The 21,909-nt window shown below is 46.1% G+C and overlaps 1 protein-coding gene across 1 annotated transcript in view; it reads right to left on the reverse strand.

The window, feature by feature from the left end:
- Positions 1-21,909, reverse strand: part of CELSR2 (cadherin EGF LAG seven-pass G-type receptor 2) — a 240,141-nt gene that overhangs the window by 30,750 nt on the left and 187,482 nt on the right. The window contains exons 20-26 of the mRNA XM_030221921.1: positions 18,133-18,276; positions 14,087-14,267; positions 10,182-10,349; positions 7,342-7,468; positions 5,690-5,890; positions 5,005-5,179; positions 1,793-1,905 (exon numbers count right to left, since the gene is read on the reverse strand). Coding sequence (XP_030077781.1) covers positions 1,793-1,905; positions 5,005-5,179; positions 5,690-5,890; positions 7,342-7,468; positions 10,182-10,349; positions 14,087-14,267; positions 18,133-18,276 — 1,109 coding nt within the window. The remainder of the gene's footprint in view (positions 1-1,792; positions 1,906-5,004; positions 5,180-5,689; positions 5,891-7,341; positions 7,469-10,181; positions 10,350-14,086; positions 14,268-18,132; positions 18,277-21,909) is intronic.

Genomic DNA, 21,909 nt, shown 5'->3' on the forward strand with positions numbered 1-21,909 from the left:
GTGAGTCTGACATCTGACGTCAGACTCACAGAAACAGAATGAAGCCTTGCAGATCAGCCAGCGGCCGATGTGCAGGACGTCAGACTCACAGAAACAGAACAAAGCCTTGCACCAGAAGAAGAGGACCTCGGCTGGTGGGGGTCGGGGTCCCCCGCCAGCAAAGGTAGCCAGCGGCGGGGAAGGGTTGGCAGCGGGAAGGGGGGGTTGAGAGGGTTGTCGGCGAGTGGGGGGGGGTCAAAGTTGGTGGTGGTGTGGACCCCCCTCCCACCGAAGTCTGGCTACGCTCCTGCTTTGGCACAATGCAAATACTATGGTGAGAGTTAGCAGTAAATTTGAGAGATCTGAGATCACATACCCTCGCTTAGGACTGAGGTTCATTCCTGTCACGTATGCTCATTTGGAGAAACTGCTCATGAAACAAGACATTGGTTTTCTAATGCTAATTGACATATGTCCAAAAGTCAATATCACTGATGCCTGGCCTGTACCAAGGTGGGTGCAGGACCTGGGGACAAATCAGCCTGTGCAGGGCTAGCTCCTTCTGCTATGATATTCTCCAGGTCCCCTCCCCCAACCCCTCCCAGTGTGATCCTCTCCCGCAGCCCATCTTGTCTGTGTCTGTCTCCTCCTCTATTGGCCTTCAATCTGAGGGCTTTTTTTTTTTTACAAAGACGCACTAGCAATTTCCACTTGGCAAATGAGAGGAAGCCCACAGGAACTGAATGGGCTTCCTCTCATTTGCCGCTCTGAAAATCGGTAGAGTGGCTTTGTAAAAGAAGCCCTGAATGCACTGGCGCTAGTAAGATCTGCAGGAATACACGGCTCCGCTCTGTACAGAATACAGACTAAAGCTAACACAGGAGAAGTCAGGCACAAGCAAGAAGCAGTGCCCTACTCCTGCCAGTAGAAGGAAACAAGAAAAAGATCAAGGAATGGGACTTTACTTAGGGCACTCGCCAGGATTCACAGCTATGCAAGCTCCCTAACCAGAGTAACATAGTAACATAGTAGATGACGGCAGAAAAAGACCTGCACAGTCCATCCAGTCCGCCCAACAAGACAAAAACACATGTGCCACCTTCCATGAACACCCTACCCCGACCCGTACCTGTCCTCTCCAGGGCACAGACCGTATAAGCCTGCCCAGCACTATCCCCGCCTCCCAACCACCAGCCCCGCCTCCCACCACTGGCTCTGGCAAAGACCCTCTGAACCACTCATCTCTTACTCATATCACATTTCAAAGCAAAGCCCACAACCCTTATAACGAGCCCACTCGCTTTTTGTTTCTCCTCTTCCCAGGGCCGGTGTTAAATGTGCTGGGGCCCATGGCAAAAATTTTGGAGGGGCCCCAACCCCCCCCCCCCCCCCACAGGTGCTCTCTCTTGCTCAGCTTCAGCAGATTTAAGGCCCCCTGAAGCATGGAGGCCCAGGGCAATTGCCCCGTTTGCAACCCCCTAACACCAGCCCTACAGATTTTGTTACAAATTTTCAAAGCAGAAGCATCTGTGTACTTTTCTGTGAAACCTGGTGCAGACACAATGTACCTGTAGACAATGGCACCTACTTTTTGTCTGGGTAAGCAATCACCCTGCATTATTTTCCTCCCTCCAATGACAACATGCTCCCAGGAATACCTGCTGCTAATGTGGTTAAAAATCATAGAGATTGCAGAACATGGGGTTTTTAGCCAAATTGAGGAAGGGAAGTTTTCAGATGCCCGATTTATGCATGCAGATTGCTAATCGTCTCCTGACACCAGTAGAATATTCTACCTTCAGCCCTCACCCACCGAGACAGAGAACACCACAGGTCCCACAAAGCTCCAGATCAACATGTCATAGATGGAAAGCCAGCAAAAATCCGGGTTCCCGTAACCTTCTGGATCCAGACCCACGGCCAGACCTGAGAAAGAGGAAAGCAAATGAAGTGAGAATCTTCCGCTACCGGACAGAGACGTCGTCTCCAAAAATAATGACGTCACCATACATAGTAACATAGTAGATGATGGCAGAGAAAGACCTGCACGGTCCATCCAGTCTGCCTAACAAGATAAACTCATATGTGTTACTTTTTGTGTATACCTGACCTTGATTAGTATCTGCCATTTTCACGGCACAGACCGTAGAAGTCTGCCCAGCACTAGCCCCGCATCCCAACCACCAGCCACCCCCCCCCCCCCCCCCCCCGCCCCGGCTCTGCCACCCAATCTCCGCTAAACTTCTGAGTATCCATTCCTTCTGAACAGGATTCCTTTATGTTTATCCCACGCATTTTTGAATTCTGTTACCATTTTCATCTCCACCACCTCCCACGGGAGGGCATTCTAAGCATCCACCACTCTCTCCATTTCCAGTATTATTAGAATTTAAGCACATCTGCAGCTTTTGCACCAAATGGGCTCACCAATATTTTAGCAAAACTGTATAGCTTTTCTTACCAGTTAAGTTCTTTCTACAAGGCAAATTTTACATTTTAGCGAGGGCTAAACTATACACCCTGAACTGTTACTCAGCCAAGGCAGAAGGATTAACATTTATCTGTATACAGAAAAGAAGAAGATTCCCCCAAGCACACCAAGAAACGAAAAGGAAAGAAAAATGGGGTACGATCAATCGAATTCCAACTCAAAGGTATCTTATTTATTTGAATGTAAAAAACAAATGTACAGTAGAACTAAAATGGTCCTTCTTATTGATAATCAACTTGTTAAAACTCAACGCAGTCCTGATTTTCGGCACAGAAGTCACCTGCCTCAGGAGTCACAAGTAATTCTGCAAATATATATACGGATAAAAGCATAAATCATGAAAACGTCTACAAATTAATTTACATACATACAGACCAAAAATAAATAATGATATGGAAATTGTGATAAATAAGAGGCTGTCCTAGCCGGGGCAGGCCACTAGATGGCGCTGTTCCCCTAAAAATGTCCAGGCTGTCCGGGGTAGGCCACTAGAGGGCGCTAGGAGAATAGGTGGAAGTTGCTAGGACCGGAGAGAGCCCTGGGAGGTCCAGAGGTGTAGGAGGTTATGGGCTGGGTCCTGTGTAGCTAATTAACCACTTTATACCCCACCTGAGATGGGAAAGAAAAGGAAGAGAGCTGGTAGCTGAAGAAAGAGAATCCCCCCTGGAAAGAACTGGCTAAACCCTATGGACTTGTGGTGGACTGTGTGCTCAAGGAAGAAAAACAGGCTGGGGTAAGAAGTCCCTAAAGCATTAGTGTTGGACTGTGTAGCCTCAGTACTTAGAGGAACTGTGTGTTCAAAGAAAGGACTGTGAGTCTAAAGAAAGAAAGGACTGTGTGTCCAAGGAAGGAAGGACTGTGTGTCCAAAGAAGAAGTAGGGCTGTGTGTCCCAGTACTGAGAAGCAGGCTGCAAAGCCTGGGGTTAGAAGTCCCCAAAGTATTGAGATTAATGCTGAGCCCAGGAATCTGTGTGGGGAGGCTCAGTGTGAAAATATGAAAATGTATAAAGTATTTAAGCTAGAAGAACTGTGCCCAGGGGCTGGAATAAAGAATTGCCTGAATATGCTGTTGGTAAGACCTGTTTAATATTGCTTCTGGAGAACCAGGTCACCCTGAGCGTGAAAGGATAACATGCTAATCTGCATACAATTTGCATACTGAGAACCAGCTCACCCTGAGTGAGAAAGGGGCCTAGGAGCTTGAGGTTGGATTGCTCAGGCTGGTGGGAAGAGACTGTTTGGAGTCCTGTTCAGAGGTCACAGGCCAGTGAGGCCTGCTGGAGAGTGGGAGCAGAAGCTTCATCTTCACAATATAAATACAAGTAATGCGATAAAAGGTTGCACAAATGAAAAAACAGTAAAATACACAGTATAACTCTGGAAAATTATACAGATAAATATAAAATACAAACTAAATACAGAAGTGAAAAACATTAAAAAGTATTAAAAACATACTGGTCTAGTTGATAATACAAGGACATTGGTCAGTAAGTCCAAAACAAAAAGTGGCACCATCTAGCCAAAATATATGTATGCAAACAGGAATTAAGAAACCTCTGAATTCATTAAAAAAGTTAAAGATATAAAAAAAATTATTAAAGATATAAAAACATCTAAACAAAAGCACCGAACAGAGAAGCGCAAAAGGGTGTATACATATATGAATCTACACAGAAGAATGCATATACACCCATTATCAAATAGACCGGTATGTTTTGAGTACTTTTTAATGCTTTTCACTTCTGTATTTATTTTATATTTATCTATATAATTTTTCCAGAGTTATACTGTGTATTTTACTGGGTTTTTTTTTTCGTTTGTGCAGTGAGGAGAATGACCCCTAAAACAATGATAGAGAAAATGTCCCCTAGAAATGTGCTGCTGTTGAAATCGGAAGTGTGAATGACGTTGTCTATTTTATTTTGTTTTAAGACTAAAGAAACAAAAAACAGTTATTCATTTTTCATTTTGTTACATGTGATTTCCAGTTCTGCAGCCCCCTGATTTCCCCCTTCCCCCACTCCCTCATTTCCCAAACTACCTGTCCTATCTCCAGTGCAGACATGTAGCCCACTAGCCTGCTTTGGGAAGGTGTGAGGACGTCTGCCCTGCCCCGCAACTGCTAGCTCTCAAACTGGCAACCAGTGCCATACAGAAAATAGTGCTGATCCAATGTCAGTGGGTGCCGTTCTAAAAACCATCAGTGGGTGGCAGGGCAACAGCCATGGGGGATCGCTTGTACCCATGGAAGACTTGTGAGCCATATGACCACATTGGAGACAGGGTATGTAGTGGGATAGGCCTGAAGGTAGAAGCTGCCTCAATGGAAGGGGGGGGGGGGGATGATTCTTTTTAACTTTGGACGTAGTGGGAGAAAGATCTGAATTGTTTTTGTTTTCATCTTTTAGTTGTTGTTTTTTTGTTTTTTTTAAAACAAAACAAATTAAAAAATGAAATAAAACAAACCAAAAAAGAATAGAAAACACCTCCCCCATTCTCCCGTGTCACCTAACAGCAGGCTGCCGACCCCTCACCTGTGATGAAGGCTGGCACACCCCAGCCCAGCATAAAGTAGAACCTCATGGGGCTGTAGTTGATGTCTCGGACCTCGGTCAGCATGCGGTAAAGGTGAAGCCCCTCCAGAAGCATCCAGGCAAAGGTGCACATGTAGAAGAAATGCAAAAGGATAGCAATGACCGTGCAGGCGAACTGAGGAGCAGAGAAAAGACAGAAAAAGGGACAAAAGCCATCAACCTATGCAGCACAAATGGCAGCCTCTATACATGAAAACCCTAAATTGCTACTGTAGGTGGCGCCAGAAGGCAGGACTAAGGTCTACTAGAGGAGCTCTGTGTGGGGGGTGGGGTGGGGGAAGCAGGTTGGTACTGAAATGGAAGAGGATACTCTAGGCCAGGAATGAGGTGCATTGGCATAACTTTGTGTGGGTTTCAGTACTGAAACAGTAGTGGGTGCTGTAGGTCAGGAATGGGGTGTACTGGCAGAGCTATGGAGGTGAGCTCAGTGCTGAAACAGCAGAGGGTGCTACAGGGCGGGACTGTGTTTGCATGCAGTGAGGGGGAGTGTTTTAGAACTGGAATAGCTGGAGAATGTAGGTCAAGTCCTAGTGCAGGGCAGCAATCTCCAAGCTGCTTGGCGGGTGTAAATGTTGACCATAAAGCTCTTTTCCCTGCCCCTACAAAAGAAACCAGAGCTAGTTACGGGGATGTCAGCTTGGTTGATCCCAAGGAGGAAGATGAGCTGGGAGAGGAAGAGCGCCACCATCAGGTTCTTCCGGATGCTGTGTTGGTTGGAGCGCAGGGACCGCAGGCAGGCGAGGAAGAGGAATGTTAGGAATATTGCACCCAAAGACACACTGACACAGACGTAGGTTATGGTCTTTAGCGGCAGGATCTCTCCATTCTAGGAAAAGCCAAAGTTCATTGAAATGCATTACCGGCAGTCCTAATAGCCCACTAAATCTAAAGCACAACATAATACTGCAATTTATAATCTGTTAATTCTTGATACAGTTATAATTTATTTTGTTATTCTGTGTGAGTGTTCTGTCTCTTAAGTAGTTTACATAATGCGGCTACTCAAGAAATTGTCAAGGTGAAGCAAGTTAGCTATCTGTAAACAAGTTTTACTCCTTGTCTGAGCTGGAAAAAATAAATTATTGATGAAATAGGAATCATCAGCTAATCAGAAGCCAAAAATAGCAGTCATTATAAACTCAGAAATTATCTAGCCAATCAGGACATGACTTTTCTCAAAAGCCACACCCATACTCAGTTACTTATCTTGAAATCCCGCCTGGGTTAATCTATTACTTATATCCATGCTCTTCCCCTCAAAACACCGTCAGCAAGCAAATGTGGCAAACAGGGCAACTGCACCTGAGTGCACCCCAAGGATGACACACAGAAGGGTCGGAAGTAACAAGTCAAAAATCACATCTTTACCTCCAGGTTTAGGCAACAAAGGAGGGAGCCCTGAACCAAATCTGATAACTAAAAAGCGGAAAATAAACTGTCACCTTGAAGAGTTCCATTCCTGAAGGGCTTGTAGGAAACTACAATCTGCGGGCAGAACTTACACAAACCTTATGAGCCTTTTTGTTTACCTATGCCTAAAACTTTAATCTAACTCACGGAACTGAAAAGGCAGAGAACCAGGGCCTGTCGTGCTAGAAAAAGTGAGGGTATACCAGGGGCGTAGCTACGTGGGGCCACGGGGGCCTGGGCCCCCGTAGATTTGGCCCTGGATCCCCCTGCTGACAACCCTCTCAACCTCCCCCCCCCCCCCCGCCGTCAACCCGCCGTCACCGTCTGCTACCTTTGCTGGCGGGGGAGCCCAACCCCCGCCAGCCGAGGTCCTCTTCTTCCTTCGTTCTGTTTCTGAGTCTGACGTCCTGCACGTCAGACTCACAGAAACAGAACGAAGCCTTGCAGAACAACCAGCGAGGTCCTCTTCTTCCGGCGCAAGGCTTCGTTCTGTTTCTGTGAGTCTGACGTCAGACTCGGAGACAGAACGAAGGAAGAAGAGGACCTTGGCTGGCGGGGGGTTGGGGTCCCCCGCCAGCAAAGATAGGTGACAGCGTGGGAGGGTTGGCGGCAGGAGGGGGGGTCAAGAGGGTCGTCGACGGGGGGGGGGGGGGTTCAAACTTGTTGGTGGTGGCGGTGGTGCCGGGGGGGGGGGCTAAAATGTGCCCCCTCACCTCTGGCTCTGGACCCCCCTCCCGCCGAAGTCTGGCTACGCCCCTGGGGTATACCTCAATGACAGTTCTTATTTCCGTAAATATGAACAGCAGGGCTGCAATCATGTAGTACATGCTGGGATAAGCATTGGTCACTCCTTCTTCCTGCCCTCACCTCTCTCCTGGAGATATCCATCAACACAGCAAAACTGGTCATGTGGTGGCACTGGCAGCTGATATGAGTCTCATTCCTGAAGACCACCTCACAGCCCTTTGCAGACCAGCCACCGACCCCGCTCACTCTGCCGGAAAGGAGAGACGGAAGACGCTAACTTAAGATGTGGCAGCCTGGGAGGGAAAATACTTGGCAATATCTAAGAGGGACAGCACCAAATACCAACAAATGCAAAAACTTTACAGAGGGCATCATGGAAGGAAAAAAGGGCTGAAAGACGTGGAGCTTCGTGGCCAAAGTGGAGAGACTATCCCTTTTAAACACAGGCGCTGGTAGCCCTGGGAGGAAGCCCACTTTATTTCGTTCTGGCACAAAAGCTTCAGCCTGCTACTTTAGGCTACCAGTTCAATATAAGTTCAGCTCTACACACTCTGTGATGCTGTAAGTGGGCAACAGGGCTGTGGTTGTTACCTCGTAAAAAGTACTTAAATGTACAAGTACTGCCTTCTGAAGTACTTAATTAAAGTAGTATTACCTCAGGTACAAAGTACCTGTATATAATATGTAAACCGCTTTAATTGTAACCATAGAATGGCGGTACTAGATCAAGTCCCACCCCCTTTCCCTTTAAGTAGCAAATCCACAAATCACTTAAAAGAAAGTACAAAAACACTAAGATATAAATATACCGGCCGCAGGCGGAAGACAGTGCGTTTTTGTCTTCCACTGGCGCTAAAAGTGGAATTTCAATTCTGGGCTCTGCGTAGGCTTCAACACTGAATTTCCATTTTTGTTTTTAAACTCAATATTCAGACTTAAGCAGTCATGGGTTAGTACATAAAGACATGACAGTATGTGATCCTATTTATGCGCTAAACATGGCTGCTTAGCTTTGAATATTGGCACCTAACTGGACTCTGCCCCTGAAATGCCTCCAGAACTCCCCGACTGAGGGCCCCTCTTGCTAAGCGGTGGTAAGCCCAATGCGGACTTACCACTCGCTAAACAGGAAGTACCACCAGGCTACCGCAACGGCCCGACAGTACTTCCCACCCCTAGCACGCCATCTTATCCGGAGTGCACCCAGTGGTAATCAGGCAGTGCCGCACGCTGCTCGGTTTCTGCCGAATTAGCGCAGAAGCCCTTACCGCCACGTCAATGGGTGGCGGTAAGGGCTCCCCCCGAAATGGCCGCGCAGCGAGTGCTTTACTTGTTGCACGGCCGTTTCCTGCAGGAAAGAGAGACTTCCCTTTTACACACCGTGGGGGCCTCGGCACGCACGAAAAACACACGCTAACGCCAGCACAGGCCCACTTTTGCCACAGCTTGGTAAAAAGGGGCCCTTAGCCGGCTTCCACTTCCGCACTAACCGGTCATTTTCAGTGCCACTGACCGGTCACGTGCTGCTGAAAATGACCAGATAGCCGGATACAAGCGAGTTAACTGGTCGGCGGCCATTCCTTGCTGGTTAACTCACTTTGAATACTGGCCGGATACTTTTTAATTACAAAGTAAAAAGTACCGCTACATCTCAGACAAAGCTCAACAGAAGAAACGATGTATAATATCAAATTAAACTGTAATTAGCAACATGTATCCAGAATTAAAAAAAAAAAAGTCAAGAATGAACAAAGAGACGCTGGATGTAAGATGGCATGCTTGATCACCATAGGAGTGAACCACAGAGAAATGAGCACTTGCAGTTAAAAATCATGTATTGAATAGTTTTTTTTTGGAAATGACTTCCTAACAAAGTAACAACATACACAGGAAATGTAATTAGTTACAAGTACAAAGTACCGTGTCCCTTTTAGTAACTCATTACAGGCTAAAGTACTCAAAAATGTAAGAAAGTAATGTAACAAAGTATTTTTACTTTGTTCCAATCCCGCTAATTATCAATAATCTGTTGTTAGCACTCAATTATTGATGTTTCTGAGCAGGGCCCGTCAAACCCCGTAAGCGGGGTAAGCACCGCAGGGGGGCACCTGCCTTCAAGGGCGCCGCTACGGCGCTGCACCGCCCTTGGAGGTTTAAATCTTTTATTTACCTCCGTCCCAGCAGCCGCGTCATTTCAAAGCCTTGCCCGTCTCTAGCCTTCCCTCCCTTCGTGCGTTCGTTCCCTCAGAGTCCCGCCTTCTGACGTCATTTCCTCTTTCCTTGAGGGCGGGACTCAGAGGGAACGAACTCATGAAGGGAGGGAAGGCTAGAGACGGGCAAGGCTTTGAAATGACGCGGCCGCTGGGACGGAGGTAAATTAAAAAAGACTTGAACCACGCAGGGTGGCAGGAAGAAAAAGGGGGATGTTGGGGGGAGAAGAGGGCGGAGATGCTAGGCGGGGCAGGGGGCACCAACTGATAGTTTGCAGGGGGGCACCAGAGACCGTAGGACCGGCCCTGTTTCCGAGCTCATTAGTCAATTTATTTGTGTGCGGATCTCTGCTGTATGCACAAAGTTGGGTGCGCAAATTTGGCCACGATATACAGAACCCACGGGATCTACGCATATACTATTCCCAGCAAATAGGTCAATTTTCTAAAAACCCTTTTCTGGGGGTAAAGCAGTGTTTACCCCATGAAATGGCTTTGAAAATTCCCCCCCAAACCAGAAGGTAACAGAACAACAAAATCCCACGGAACAAGCAATCGTACACAAATCTTGAGCGCTGACATTACTTTATGTTACATTTTGAGCATTTATTTTATGTTGCTTTTGCACATATTTCAAGCAATACATTTTAACTTTATTGTTCCTGAGTTTTGTCTAGCCTTCCTCAGTTCCCACCATCTTGTGTACGTTTGAAAATTCCCCTCCTAAGTAACAGCCCCTGTTGCACTCACAGGATGGAATGGTTCCAGAAGACACAGATGGGCTTGGAGCGTTCTTCCGTCTCCAGCAGCCGGAACTGCACAGTGATGGGCTTGTCCAGGGTCCGCTGTATCAACTCTTCATTGTCGTAGATGTTGATGCTGACCACTGGCGTGTTGATGACGGGGCGTTTGGGGACTCTGAGAAGCAGACAGCAGAGCTAGGGGTCAGGTGAAGACAAGAGCGCAGAAGAAGGCCAGAACATACCCAGACAATGAAATCAAGCAAGGCCCAACCTCACAGAACTGAAGGGATGGAGGTACTGAACTGGTGAATTGCTGACTTTGGAATGGTTCGCGGTTTCCATATTGCTTTTCCAATATTTTCTCTATTTCTAAATTCTCATTATACTACACCCCAACCATTGTAGTTACAGCTCTTTGGCTACAGACGATAGTTTCCTTCAGTGTTGTGTAAGTGCTGGAGAAAAGGCGGCTGAGGGGAGATATGATAGAGGTCTATAAAATAATGAGTGGAGTTGAACTAGGACTAGGGGGCATGCGATGATGCTACAATGTAGTAAATTTAAAATGAATCGGAGAAATTTTTTCTTCACTCAACGTGTAATTAAACTCTGGAATTCATTGCCAGAGAATGTGGTAAAGGCGGTTAGCTTAGCGGAGTTTTAAAAAGGTTTGGATGGCTTCCTGAAGGAAAAGTCTATAGACCGTTATTAAATGGACGTGGGGAAATCCCACTATTTCTGGGATAAGCAGTATAAAATGTTTTGTACTTTTTGGGATCTTGCCGGGTATTTGTGACCTGGATTGGCCACTGTTGGAAACAGGATGCTGGGCTTGATGGACCTTTGGTCTTTCCCAGTATGGCAATACTTATGTACTTATGGCTGGGATGATCTTCTCACAACCACACTAGCCCTCAGCTGAGTCAGGTCTCCAGTATAGCAGCAGATAACAACTGGTTCACCAAAACTTAACAGGAAATTGTTTGTCCCAGTCTCTAACAGGCCTAGATTTTATTACTCCCACAAGACAACAGTGGCAGAGAGGAAGTTTTATATGATAATCTGTCTTGGATAAAGGTGGAACAGACATGGAGAAATAAATAAATATATTAAAAATCTAATAAACAAATATGTAAACATAAATATTAGCATAAATAAATAAAAGTCAAAACTTGGAATTTAGGATCCGCCTAAAGGCTCAGCAGCACTGCTCTGTACCTGAGCCGGCTTCTGCTCCTTGGACTTACAGGGGCTGGGCTGGGCTGGCTACAGCAGAAGCCATTGCTCAACGTGTGAGGGATCAGGGTGTATGAGTGCAACATTCTAAAGGAAGACACGGGGCCATTGTGGAAAGATGAAAACTTCCTGAGCCTGTACGTCTAGCTTCATCTCTACCTATTTTCAACCCTCCATTGCCCCAGGTACAAATAAGTACCTGTATATAATATGTAAGCCGCATTGAGCCTGCCATGAGTGGGAAAGCGCGGGGTACAAATGTAACAAAAAAATATATATATATTAACAGAGCAATGTTAATGCATTTTTAACCTGTGCTATTGAACTTCCATTTCAGAACACCATTAGCACACCAACCCAAAGTGTGCTCATCTCTAAAAAGGGGTAAAACCTAATGCTCTGTTGTATAAATGCAAACAATGAAAGTAGAAACAATCTCCCAATGCTATCGCCAATAGTGAATTTCTCTTTTTTTTTCTTTTTCCTTTTTACAGCATTTACTATTACTTTTGAGATAAAATAGAGGAAAAAGACCTCAATAATCTTCTGTGCTCTGTCCTTTCATCATTAATGGGAAGGGGAAATGGGACTTGATATACCGCCTTTCTGAGGTTTTTGCAACTACATTCAAAGCGGTTTACATATACTCAGGTACTTATTTTGTACCAGGGACAATGGAGGGTTAAGTGACTTACCCAGAGTCACAAGGAGCTGCAGTGGGAATTGAACTCAGTTCCTGAGCATCAAATTCCATTGCACTGACCACTAGGCTACTCCTCAATTCATTCCACCAATAAGAGCCAACCTCATCAGTGATGTCACAATGGCTTGATTGCCCAATACTTGGCTCACTTCTGATATTGTGATGTCATAAGGGAATGGGGGAAAGGGAAATGGGACTTGATATACCACCTTTCTGAGGTTTTTGCAACTACATTCAAAGCGGTTTACATATATTCAGGTACTTATTTTGTACCAGGGGCAATGGAGGGTTAAGTGTCTTGCCCAGAGTCACAGGGGGCTGTAGTGCGAATCAAACCCAGTTCCCCAGAATCAGAGTCCACTGCACTAACTACTCGGCTACTCCTCCACTAGCAACATTCCATGTAGAAGGCTGCGCAGGCTTCTGTTTCTGTGAGTCTGACGTCCTGCACGTTCGTGCAGGACGTCAGACTCACAGAAGCAGAAGCCTGCACGGCCACATTGGTGATCTGCAAGGGCTGACTTCTACATGGAATGTTGCTAGTGGAATAGCAACATTCCATGTAGAATCTCAAATAGTAGCAACAGAATCTCAATAGTAGCAACATTCCTTGTAGAATCTCAAATAGGGAAAGGGAAATGGGACTTGATATACCGCCTTTCTGAGGTTTTTGCAACTACATTCAAAGCGGTTTATATATATTCAGGTACTTATTTTGTACATGGGGCAATGGAGGGTTAAGTGACTTGCCCAGAGTCACAAGGAGCTGCAGAGGGAATCGAACTCAGTTCCCCAGGATCAAAGTCCACTGCACTAACCACTAAAGCACTGTGCAGATCAAAAAGTCAACACTGGTCAAAAACCCTTTACCCTTTATACTCTTTAAACGCTTTGTGCAATGTTCATCAAAACATGTCAACTAAAGGCACACAATGTGTTTAAAGTGCATGGGACCGTCGAGGCTACACATGTGCCAAATAAAATTAGCTCCATGATATTAACCATTTTACACCCAGCACCTCAGATAACCCCAGGACTCATGAACCCTAGGCTTGGGACCACATCTTGGGGATCCCTGGCTCAGGACCACCAAGACCCTGGAAAACCAGTAGCCCTGAACTGGAGCCATGAATCCTTAAATCGTTCTGTCAACTTCACCGGACACAACTGTGTAACCCGTTGCCACTCACTACACTGCAAGTTACACTTCACCCCAGCTGAAGCTACAATTTTAGCACTAAGCAAAAAGCATTAAATTGCTAAGATTTTAACAAACGTTTGGAGGTACAATTCTAATAACAATGTTAAAATTCATTTAAAAGCTTATTAATTTTTTGCACACACATTTTCTTTGGTACATTAACCTTGTAAATTTGAAGTTAAAATAGGACAGATTGAAAATACAAGTTAAAGGTGTGCTATTGGGGCATCTTATTTTATTATATCAGCCCTGATGTAAGGACCCCAGACTCAAGATCCCAGAATCCAATACAAGTTTGCACACACACACAAAACTACCCCTCCCCTGCCTTCAATCATACTTCCTCCCTAATCGAAATACACAAACATAAGACCCCCTTCATCACTCAAAGTTCCCACAAGACCCCTTTCCTATTCAAGTTCGTCCCCAAGAAGACCCTCTCTCCCATTTCCACAAAAGATCCCATCTCCTACTCAAGTTCTCCCCCAAAGGTATATTCATCCAATGGTTGTTCTTCAGATTGTGAGGCAGAAGGAAACCCATGCTCAGGTCTATCACCTTCCAGTCTCATACTTCTGATTTCTCCTGTTCTAGAAACCTTCTTTAGCTTCACACTATGACTCTCCCTATTCTGGAATTGTCTTTAGCCTCATATAATGATCCTCCTCCATCCTAGAGTGGTCTTTCTGATGGAAACCACATGCCTCTTGTGCAGAGGCAAACCCAGCAGCCTTCATCATCCGTCCGGCCAGCCAGAACATCCCATGATCACCTCAGACTCCTTTTGTCTGTGTCGTATTGCTCCGGTAGTAGCGCGGCCAACGTGCGAAAGATGATGACACTGGCAATGGCCTGTCCTTCACTTGCATCGGGATGACGCTTCTGTCGGCTCATCATTGCAGACCCCTCTTCCAGGGCAGCACCAGGCTGCCTGCCGCTGACAGCCAAAGGATCTGAAGGTTAAGAGAGAGAAAGAGAAAATGAAAGGGAGATAGGCAGAGGTACTACTACTACTACTTAGCATTTCTAGAGCGCTACTAGGGTTACGCAGCGCTGTACAGTTTAACAAAAAGTTCAGTCCCTGCTCAAAAGAGCTTACAATCTAATGGGCGAAATGTCAAGCGTCAAGTGGGGGCAGTCTAGATTACCTGAATAGAGGTATGGTGGTTAGGGGCTGAAGGCGAGATTGAAGAGGTGGGCTTTGAGCAAGGCTTTGAAGATGGGCAGGGAGGGGGCCTGGCGTATGGGCTCAGGGAGTTTATTCCAGGCATGGGGTGAGGCGAGGCAGAAAGGGCGGAGCCTGGAGTTGGCGGTGGTGGAGAAGGGTACTGAGAGGAGGTACCAAAAGTGATCAGTATGTTTCAAGTTTGTTAAAATCTAAAATGAAAAGGGATAAACGATTTCCAAAGAAAAGCTTCTTAGGAAAGGGGAGAGCACGCCGTTTTATGATAGAAAGCGGGGATAGGTAAAAACAAAAGGTACTGCACTGCCTTCCAGCTCTACAGCGATCTAGCCAATTTCAGAGATAAAAGTATCAGTGGCGTAGCCACAGGTGGGCCTGGGTGGGCCGGGGCCCACCCACTTAGGGCTCAGGCCCATCCAACAGTAGCACATGGTAATGAAACTGCTGCTCTCCACAATACTGGCACCTTCGCATGCTCAGTTTTCAGTGCACGCCTGCTGCAGACTACCACGTTGGGGACTGGAGAGAAGCATTTTCCCACCAACTGAGATATTTTTTTGGTGTGGGGGTAGGGGAGAGAACATTTGGTGCCCACCCACTTCTTGCCTAGGCCCACCCAAAATCTGCTGATGGCTACGCCCCTGAAACGTATATGGATTGTGAATTAGAGGAATAAGCATCTTGGAAAAGAAATGTTTTAAGGTCAGTTTTAAACGTGTTAAGAGATTGGCAGTGTCTCGAGTGGCATGAAACAATTTTACTTCCTGCCTCGGGAGCTTTCAGTGTTCCAAAGGAAAACAAATGATTGAGCACACTTTGCATTTCTCTTAACAGCCATACTCACTAGTAAAACTATGCTCGCCATAAACAAAAAGCTCGCTGCAATTTGCTCAATTACCATGTCATTGAAAACAGAGCTGCTGGTGTTTTCATATTAATAAACCCATGTTAATGTCCATAATGCCCCCTTTCCCCCCCAAGGAAGTTTCAGGGAAGTCACTGTCACCCTAACAAGGTGCAAAATATGTTTCTTTTCTGTTGCAGAGCTACTGGCGTGAGAACATAAACATTCACATAATGATCTGCGGAGCTGGTTGATAACATGAAGAAGGTGAATATTAATTTGCGTGCACTGTGTAACCTTACTAATACAAACAATTGCATCCTGCGGTCAGCCAAATTTCCTGAGAATTTTACAAGAATTCACTATAATATAATGTAGAAATATGCTAGCCCTTGCTCTCAGTAAAATACAGGCCAATGGCCCAGGCTAAAGAGCTAGGCCTCTTAAAATCCAAAAATCATCTCTGATCAGTGCAGGGGCGTATCTGAGGTTCGGCGGTAGGGGGGGCAGGGGCTAGAGTGAGGGGGCACATTATAGCCCCCCCCCGCCGTCAACCCCACCCCTCGCCGTCAACCCCACCCCCTCGCCGTCAACCCCCCCCCCCACCGCCGTTAACACTCCCTCCCTCCCCCGCCTACCGTCGTCACCTACCCCGAGGTCCGCTTCCTCCGGCTTTTTAAAATATTGCTTCAGCTGGCGGGGGACCCCAACCCCCCGCCAGCCCAGCCGCGATCTTTAACTTTTTCATCCTCGTCGTGCAGCGCGCTGTGAAAGCTGCATGCATCTTTAGATCCAGTTGGATGGAGTCTGACGTCGCAGCACGTTGACGTTACAACGTGCTGCGACGTCAGACTCCATCCAACTGGCTCCATCCCCCGCCAGCTGAAGCAATATTTTAAAAAGCCAGAGGAAGCGGGCCTCGGGGTAGGTGACGGCGGTAGGCGAGGGAGGGAGGGTTAACGGCGGTAGAGGGGTCCGGGGCCAAATCTGCGGGGGCCCAGGCCCCTGTGGCCCCACGCAGATACGCCCCTGGATCAGTGGCGTAGGAAGGGGGGGTGGTGGGGCGGTCCGCCCTGGGTGCACGCGCTGGGGGGGGCGGTGTCGGCTTGCTGGTTCCCTGCTCTTTCTGCCCCGGAACAGGTTACTTCCTGTTCCGGGGCAGAGAAAGCAGGGAAGCAGCAGAGCCGACGCAGCTCCCAGTGACGTGCACTGGGGGCGGATCGGCCCTCCCGCCTGCTCTCCGCTGAAAGGTAGGGTGCATTTCGGGGGGGGGGGGGCGCTCCGGAGAGGGGGGGCGCCGTGCCCTGCACCCGGGGGGGGGGGGGGTGCAGCGGCGACCCGCCCCGGGTGTCAGGCACCCTCGCTACGGCACTGTCTCTGATACAAAATATATTTCACTGCAGCTCAAGCTGAAATGAGTTCCCAGAGAGCTAGGCTTTGTAAAAATCAGAGATCACCTTTGACACAGTTATATTTCACTGTAGCAAGTGCTGAACTGGCAAGGGAAGGGGGCATTTGCTCTTGTCCACAATCCTGAGACTGGCACCTCCAAGAAGCCATGAGCCAAGATGTTTTTGATTAAAATGAAAGATAGTAGAGGGTTAGCTGCAAGTAAAGGGAGAGGGGAGCTGTGAAGTCATCTCACAAGATCCGCTCTGAACTTATCTTGTTTAGAGTTAGAGCTTGAGAACTTGTGAAGTCATTCTGATCAACTGATAAGGGCCAAGAGCCCTGGTGACAAAGCTGGGGACCATTGAAATGAATAGGGCCAAAATGGTATATAAGGAGCAGTCTGAGGGGTATTAGATGCAGAAGTCTTCAGAAGGCTGGAGAGAGAGACGTGTTGTGAACTGCTGTACCATCATATGAATACCTGCTTGCCTGTACCATCTTTGGGTGAGATGACAATGCTAATAAACTATATTACTCTATCTACTGAATACTGGGCTCCTTTCTAATTGGGGAGGTTGCTACTGCCTGATAGTGTAAGCCTGTCATGAGCAGATACAAGGTTGGGGTGATTAAGTATCTAGAGGGGATATGCAGTTCTATCCAGGATAGTAGAGAGAGCCCCTGGCGTCCGCTGCCCAAACGGGTGAGGCAGACCTAATAAAATAAACAATAATAAGTAAAATAAGAAAAATATCAAGAAATGAATGTCATCATTTTAAAAAATTAGGTACACTGCATCCCAACCAGGAAGCTTGTACATTACATCAAGAGAGAACCACATCCTGGCAGGGATGGACTGAGATTGGTCTGGGCCCCATGGGCACTGAGAGTGGTCTTGGACCCCGCCTGACCGCTGTCTGACACCCCCCTACCACCGCACTGCTACCACCCCCCCATCGCCACAGCTGTCACCCCTGCTGCCCCAGTCCTACCTGAAGGGCCCTGGTGGTCTAGTGGCCTCTGCGAGCATGTTCTTTCCTGCCCGCTGTGTCACCGTGTTTTCAAAATGGCTGCCGAGACTTTCTGTGGAAGTCTCGTGGGTCTTGACCATCTCATGATGCCATTTTTAAAATATGGCGGTGCTGGGCGGGGGGAATAGTGGCAGCACAGCGAGCAGGAAAGAACATGTTTTCCCCCTGTAGAGGCCACTAGATCACCGGCGGCACACCTTTCAAGGTAGGACCGGGGAGGGCTGAAGTGTGCAGTGGACATCTGGGCAGAGCCTCTAGGCCCCCAGGCACTGCCTGGTTGCCCCAATGGTCAGTCCGCCCCTGCATCCTGGTAATGTTCTACCCTCCATGCAGGCACCGTGCAGATGAAAACACCCTGATGTGCTTACGTTTAATGTCTAAAGGTTTGAAGACGGATTCAGGGAGGATCACTGTAGTTTCCAAATCCGCAGGCTTCTCACCACGGAAGGCCTCATAACGTGGTAGAGTGGCACCAGCGAAATTCATCTTGTCCAACTGTACCACAGAAATGACTGCAAAAGCCAAGAAAGAGATTCCATAAGCTGAAGGAGAAGGGCACACTTTTGTGGTTAGAGTGCCAAGCCATATGTTGGCAGACTACCCAGTGGGTCCCACGAGAACAAAACTACCCACAGAATTTGCAGGTGCCAACTTCCCACTGGAAGCTGTGTATAGACAATTAAAAATAAACTCCGTGGGATAAATGTTCAGCAGGACATCCAGCATATAATTTGAAAAGTCTAATACAGAAGTTTTAAAATCTTCCTCCATACAATGTGCAACATATTACAGTACATCTTAGCTGTCACCTGGCCTGGCAAATGTTGCACTAGAATGGCAACGCTGCCTTCACCCTCCCTCTAGTGCTTTTCCTCGGTCCTATCCGATTTGAGGTTCCTCTCCAATTTCCTGTAAAATACTGAACAATCTGTAAACAGCCTTGTAGGAGGCATATCATCAAATACTAATAAAACTTGAAAATGTAAACAAACAGCACTGTATACATAACACGGGCATTCACACCGTCTCACCTCAACCTCACTTTACATACTATATAATAAAATAAAAACAACCAGCCCAGTCCTTAACGGCAAAACCGGTCGCAGCTTTATTGACTTTTCAAACGTTTCTCTGCCGGTCTCCGGTCGAGTAGTGATGCAGTTATGTTGGTATATCAAATATCCAGCTGCATTTGTGATTACATGTGGGGACTGTTAGCATCTTCAGATTGAGCAGCGTCTCACTGCAATTTTACGCATTTTTGGGACATTGTGCACTATTTTCAAGACCCCTGACGCAGGCTGACTGTGTCAGGTCTGTCCAATTAAATTTGAGTTGACGTCTCCTATCTTGAAGGCTCCTAGTGCTTTTGTTTCTTTGCTCCTGTGTGAGTGTACTTTGGTTTCCCTCTCCGATCAAATTCAGCAACACTACCAATAATATTTGAACCCCAACACATATAATCAACAAAATAATATTTTTTAGTTAGTCGGTCTCAAACTAACTACTGTCCACTCAAGATACCCCAATGAAAGGATCTACGGTGCCACAAGACCCTTCCAAGTTATCTTCCCTCCCTAAGGTCCATGACGGTGACACACATGAACCCAATCCAGCTCCCCACACCCTCAATACTTCTCCACCAATTTTGTATCTTACCCTCCATTCCAATTCACTGTCCAAAGCCCCAGCACAACCCCAGTTGCAGGCCAGTGAGGCTGGATGCAAGTTTCCAATAAATCCTGAGTACCTGATAAAAATATATCTAAACCAATTTCAGATAAATGAACCCCATCACCCTTATATAACCCAGGGCAATCTCCCAAAATCAAATCATGTATCAATACTAAACCTTCCAACATACCAACAAAACGAGCCTTGAATTCACACGTTTTCTCAGCTTCTCAATGGATTTAACATTTCTTGCATCTGCCCAAACCAAGCGCGCACCCTACTGTCAAATGCGCTAGATGTCCAGTAAAAACTCATCCCATGGGAATCACTCTACTAGCAAAGTTAAATAGACCCACCAAGGACTGTACCTGCTTCAGGGTTAGTTTTTTCGCTATACACACAGAATCAATTGCTTCCACAAACATCTCCACTTTGGTAGCAGGCAATCGAGACTCCATTTGTTGTGAATCCAACTCCACGTCCAAAAAGGTAAACAAAGTGGCCGGGCCTTCAGATTTATCCAAGACCATTGGAACTCCCAAAACAGAAGCCACATATTGAAACGCTTCCACTACCAACTGCCCACATTCTGAAGACCCCGCTGCCCCCACAAAAAAACCCCAAAACATCCAAATAATGAACCACTTTAGTACTACCTGCCACTGTCTCCATCACCTGATGCAGGAAGGACGAAAACGCTTCAAAATAAGCACACGCTACAGAGAAACTTATAGGTAAACAACAGTCAAAGTAAAATTGCCCATCAAATTCAAACCCCAACAAATAAAAAAACTCTGAGGATTAATGGGTAATAAGCGGAATGCAGCCTCAATGTCCCCTTGAGCCATAAGAGCTCCTGGACCTTGATCACAAACCAGTGCAACTGCTTGATCGAATGAAGAATATTGCATGGAACAAAACTCTGGAGCAATGAATACATTCACCCTTCCACCAACTGAAATGAGAGGTTACGGATTAAACGATAACTCCCTGGCTCCTTTTTAGGACTCAATCCCAATGGAGACAGAACCAAATTATGAAAAGGTAAGACCGTGAACGGCCCTGCAAACCTGCCCAATCTAAGTTCCTTCTGAATCTTGTTCCACACAATGTCCTAGAATTAGGGCTGCCGTGAGTGGGGATATCCATATATCCAGAATAGACTTATTATATCTGCTTGTATGACTACTATCATGTCTTATCATAATCATATCACCCAAGATTCGTCTGTAATACTAAATATCTATCTTATCATGTATTTCCACTATTCATGATGTATTGTAAGCCACATTGAGCCTGCAAAGAGGTGGGATAATGTGGGATACAAATGCAATAAATAAATAAAATCTTTATGCAGTGATCATCCCACCTTCCAAAACCATGTGTCCGGACACTGCGGCTGAAGCTTAATGCAGAGAAGACACAATGCCTTATCCTTTCATTGCAAATCATTCCAATATTAAGACCCTGAATCATACTCTTCCTGTTTCGAACACCTTGAAACTTCTAGGAGTCACAATTGATCAAAATCTCACATTAGAAAGTCACATGAAAAATATAACAAAGAAAATGTTCCACGCAATGTGGAAACTCAAAAGAGTAAAACCTCTCTTTCCAAGAGAGGTTTTCCGTAATCTGGTGCAATCAATGGTGTTGAGCCACTTGGACTACTGCAATTCCATCTATGTTGGTTGTAAAGCACAAATTATTAAGAAGCTCCAAACAGCCCAAAACACTGCAGCCAGACTTATATTTTGAAAAGCGAAATACGAAAGAGCCAAACCCCTCAGAGAAAAATTACATTGGCTCCCACTAAAGGATCGAATTGCATTCAAAACCTGCACCCTGGTTCATAGAATTATTCATGGAGAGGCCCCGATATATATGTCAGACCTTATAAACCTACCAGCAAGGAACACAAAAAGAACATCACACACATTCTTGAACCTCCACTACCCCAATTGCAAAGGACTTAAATATAAGTCAATATATGCATCTAGTTTTTCCTACATCTGTACGCAACTGTGGAATGCATTACCAAGTGCCATAAAAACAACGCACGAATTGGCAGCCTTCCGGAAAGTACTAAAGACTAACCTGTTCAAGGAAACCTATCATAAGGATCCTCCTCAAATGTAATGTCATCAAACTTTTTTACTAGAACAAGGTAATATTGTACTCTGCTATTTGTTTACTTTATCAAATTTTCATTATTGAACGTTATACTTTACCCTTGCTCTCAAATAACTGAAATGAATTGTATATTTATTTACTTCTAATTTTTTTTATTATATTTTCTGTTCCTTAAATGCAATAATATTCTGTATTTCTCATTCCAGAAATGGTCTTAGCCATTATGGTATTCTGTAAGCCACATTGAGCCTGCAAAGATAACGGATCAAATCATAAAATTGCAGAAAATGAATTGATCATAAATGGAGGAAAGGACCTCAGACTGGTGGCGACTTAAT

Source organism: Microcaecilia unicolor, chromosome 12 (genome assembly GCF_901765095.1).
Source record: "Microcaecilia unicolor chromosome 12, aMicUni1.1, whole genome shotgun sequence".
Lineage (NCBI taxonomy): Eukaryota > Metazoa > Chordata > Amphibia > Gymnophiona > Siphonopidae > Microcaecilia > Microcaecilia unicolor.